The sequence below is a fragment of the Aplysia californica genome, unplaced genomic scaffold (assembly GCF_000002075.1).
Source record: "Aplysia californica isolate F4 #8 unplaced genomic scaffold, AplCal3.0 scaffold00235, whole genome shotgun sequence".
NCBI lineage: Eukaryota > Metazoa > Mollusca > Gastropoda > Aplysiida > Aplysiidae > Aplysia > Aplysia californica.
Genome location: NW_004797505.1, coordinates 365,479 through 369,513, shown reverse-complemented (window position 1 = coordinate 369,513; position 4,035 = coordinate 365,479). Strand labels below are relative to the sequence as shown.

Sequence of the window (4,035 nt, the reverse complement as noted above, 5' to 3'; positions counted from 1 at the left end):
ACCCCCATATACGTTCTCTGACCGTCTAGGCCCCCTCCCCCTTTTTTTACCATTACCATAGGCACTATAAATATGTGCAAAAATCCACTTAAATGAAGTTCTCCAAATTGTTGGCAAAGCACTCAATTGTTGTAAACCCAGCTGGCGCCGCTTTACAAAAGTTTATGTGAATGTTACTGTTAGTGGCGGCCCTTAAGCATGGAATTTTTATGTATACTTACACCTTGACTGTCCGAGAAACAATACCCTGGGCTTTGCAGGCTCGACCTCTTTTAGGGTTGGTCTCCAGCATAGTCAAGACGGAAGGGAAATGCCTTTGTAACTTTAGTAGGTTACTGTTTCTAAGATCAAGTTACCATCTCAGTACCATCTATCAGCTCAGACCCTCTGAGATAGCTTCCAATCCTCTCTGACAATGTCATAAAAAAAGACTTAGATTGCCGGCGTACACAGAGTGGAAAGAATACAATTTTCGTCATTAAGCACTACCTGAAAGGTGCTTTTCCAGCTTAGAAATGATAAAAGAGAACAGTTGAGGGCTAAGTATGCAGCCTTGTTTTACCCCCCATTTACATTGGAAATATTCATTGGTATTGCGTTCCAGTGATCCGTGTTCTTCACAGCAGGCTTGAACACCTGACAGCACACGTTGATACATTGGTCGAAAATAGCAACGTTTTCTAAAAAGCTAACCAGTGTTTTGCTTTGTCAAACTAAACATACATATGCTTTTAAAGTCGATAAAATCTACACAGAATCTTCGATCATGTTGGGAGAGAGATTTTTATATTTCGATACTGGAGTGAGAATGCATTATATATATTGTGGAAGAATTTCATCTAAAACTGGCCTGAGATTCAAGAGCTGAGGTTACTTTCTTCAGACCATTGCTGCAGTCGTTTGTTCACCATAATTGAACACAATTTGCCAAAAACGTCCAGTGAACAGATGCCACTGTAATCATGAATGTCATCAACGCCCCCTTTCTTATATGCAAACTAAATAAAATCTTAAACTTAGTTCTCTCTTCTGTACAATTGCCCGTGAAGAAACTGAAGTGAAAAGAGATAGTAGAAAGTCAATCAGATACTGGCACCCAAATTTAGAAATTCTGGTGATAGACCAATTGGAGGGACTGTCTCATAACAGTACAGCTGTACTGTTTTATCACTTAAAGAGTAGATTTTATAGGAGAGGAAAGATACCTGCCAACGAATATACAAATTGTTTGCCGAGATGTTTGAGCATCCCAAGTTCTTCGGAAATATCAAAGGTTAGCGTAACATGGGTTTCGATGAATGATTTTCCAGTTAAGCAGCACATATATAAGACATTAAGAACAGTGGGGGGGGTTGAGCCTCAGTTCAGTCCGACGTTGTGTCCCTGGGAAAGGCACTTTACACGAATTTCCTATTTGGATCGATCCTTTCGGGGATGGACGTCTTGGAGGTCCCGCCTTTTAAATAACCTAATAGTGTTGACAGGGGCGTTAGACCTATACCATTTCACCATTTTTCACTGCAATAAATAGGATCACCGATTGGTCACAAAGGGACACAACAAAGAAATGTATACTTGACATCGCTGGTTCTTCGGTTGTTTAAATCCTGACATCGCCGGTTCTTCCATTGTGGGCTATATTTTCTGACCCTCACAGAGACTGGCAGCGCTGGGGGTTTTTTCATATGTGACTTAGATGGACTAAAGCAGACCCCGCCAGGCATCATGCTGGCTCAATAATCCTGAAAATGAAAAAAAAAAAAAACCTCACACCGCTGATTTTTCCCTTGTGACCTTCAATTAGAAAGCTTTTAAAACTCCCCAAACCACACATTGTTCAAGAAAGATCCACTGGACTTTTGAAACAGAGTCACCTTTACCACAGTCTAGTCTACTGCCATCTGAGCTGTGATGCTCAACACGAATGGAGCACTGATGACTAATGTGATTCTCATTTGCAGGAAGAACGAGAGAGGACAGAACGAATACACAGACAGATGGAGGAGGGGGAGCTGCTAGTGGACAAGTAAGTCTGCCAAACTATTTGCCCTTATGTCTCTGCTTTTTTTGTTTTGTTTTGTTTTGTTTTGTTTTTTGTTTGTTTTGGGGTTTCTTTCCATGTTTTTTTCTGGCATCTGGCCTTGTTGTTGCTGTTGCATTGTTGTCGTTTGGTGTTTGCGCCCCTAGAAGAATGACAGGGCTCCAACTCCACTTTTTGTGAGGAATGAGTTACACACTACTGCACTGACACATTACTGACACAGATGACATGCACATTGTGTCAAATGCTCGAGACTGTCGAACCAGTAGTTTTTTTTTCAGTTTGACACTTAATAAAATGAGGTTTAAATAAATGTTAACTGTTTGAGAGTGTGAATCTTTGAATCTACCCTGTCATTCTAAGGATGTGTATTTTCCCAGGACTATGTTGGACGTGCATTGGCTTTCCAGGCCATCTTGTCCTGCGATCTTGTAATGAACCAAGTCTGCCTTCTTCCCACTTTTCAATCTTTTATATTTCTTTGTCCACGGGTATTTTGGCCGTCCTCTACCTCTTTTTCTTTCCGATTTCCCTGAGGATGAAATGATATGTACCTTAAAAATCGTTGGTCAGTTGTTGCGGTATGTGGTATTTTTTTTAATGGAAGTATTTTACGCCCCTATGGACTCAATCTAGATCATTTATTAAGAGACTGGGTGCTTCGACGCTGCCAACCCAGGCTGAGAGGAATGCAATCTTTCAGCGAAAAGGCGGAGACATTTGATAACATTTCTCTACAATAAGGGATCAAATTTACAACTTCTGTGTGCGAAGGCAAAGCCGTTAACCGCTACACCACTGACACCAAGCGATGACGACACTCGTAGCCAGTTTGGCGGTACATTAAAATTAATAAGACGACACATCCCAAAATGTGCCCTTGTCGAAACAAAGCCCTCAGTAGGCTGTCGAGAAATAAACGCAATCTCAGACTGTACACTATAGCCTCTGCCCATAAAATGTGAACCCCCGAGCGATCCAGCGGAGTACTCAAGTGAATAATTGTGATTGGTTCATTGTCTTGTCTCTATTTTAAAATCTAGGTCTTGCCCCGACTCTGTGACCGTGAACCTGAGCGAGATGAACCTAAAGTTAGTTAGGTAACCGTCTTTTGAGTTGCGCCTTTGAATGGTGTTTTAGTGGAGTGGTGAAATTGTGATTACTTGAGTTTTCATTTCCGATGCCAAATAAACGGAATTTATTTTTAGCTAACAAATATATGATATGTAGTTTTAGGAATCAACGCGATTAAAAAGAATTAAACGAAAAGCATTTGGTATTTACCTTCCCAAAGCTATTAAAATTATACTCCATCCCATTTACTATGCCCTTCACTATTTTCAACCTGCGATAGCTTAATAATATTATTGTGCATGCCCACTTTTTAGACCCAAGAGCCACCCCTGCGCCACTGGTAGGTTCTACTTCCTTACTTTCCCTCTGAGTTTCTGTCTGTCTGTCTTTTAATTTCTTCTCTGCACCAAATGCCGTTATTTTATCGATGTGCTTCTCTTTATTAAAAAAAAAACAAACAAACAACAACAACAACTAAAAGAAAATAGACATGTATGCGCGCGTTATTAGGTTTCTATGTTTTGGGCTTCGTCTTACTCAAAATACATGTGCAATGTATTAGAATTAGTCTATTTATAGGCTTTTTAGCACAAGAGTGACCCTTAGCATACTTCTCCGCGTCGTAAACTCGCTAGAATTATAGGAAATGCTTTACACAAAGGTATTAGTGCTTTGTTTGTTTCAGAACGACACTTGGGACAGAAGAGGGCTGAGTACATATATAGTAGCTTAGCGTTTAATAGCGATGAAGAAGAGGAGGAGGAGGAGGAGGAGGAGGAGGATAACAAAAATAAAAAGAATTAGAACATGTATCAATAAAGGGCTCTATCATTACAACGTTAAATGAAGAAGAAGAAAAAGAAGAAAAAGAAGAAGAAGAAGAAGAAGAAGAAGAAGAAGAAGAAGAAGAAGAAGAAGAA

At 40.1% G+C, this 4,035-nt stretch overlaps 1 protein-coding gene across 1 annotated transcript in view; it reads left to right on the top strand.

Annotated features, from left to right (window-relative positions):
• The window catches only part of LOC101850726, a gene marked incomplete at its 3' end in the record, with an annotated part of 13,778 nt that extends 11,752 nt beyond the window's left edge, over positions 1–2,026 (top strand). The window contains 1 exon segment of the mRNA XM_013083482.2: positions 1,962–2,026. Within this exon segment, the coding sequence (XP_012938936.1) occupies positions 1,962–2,026 (65 nt within the window).
• Between the last annotated feature and the right edge of the window lie 2,009 nt (positions 2,027–4,035).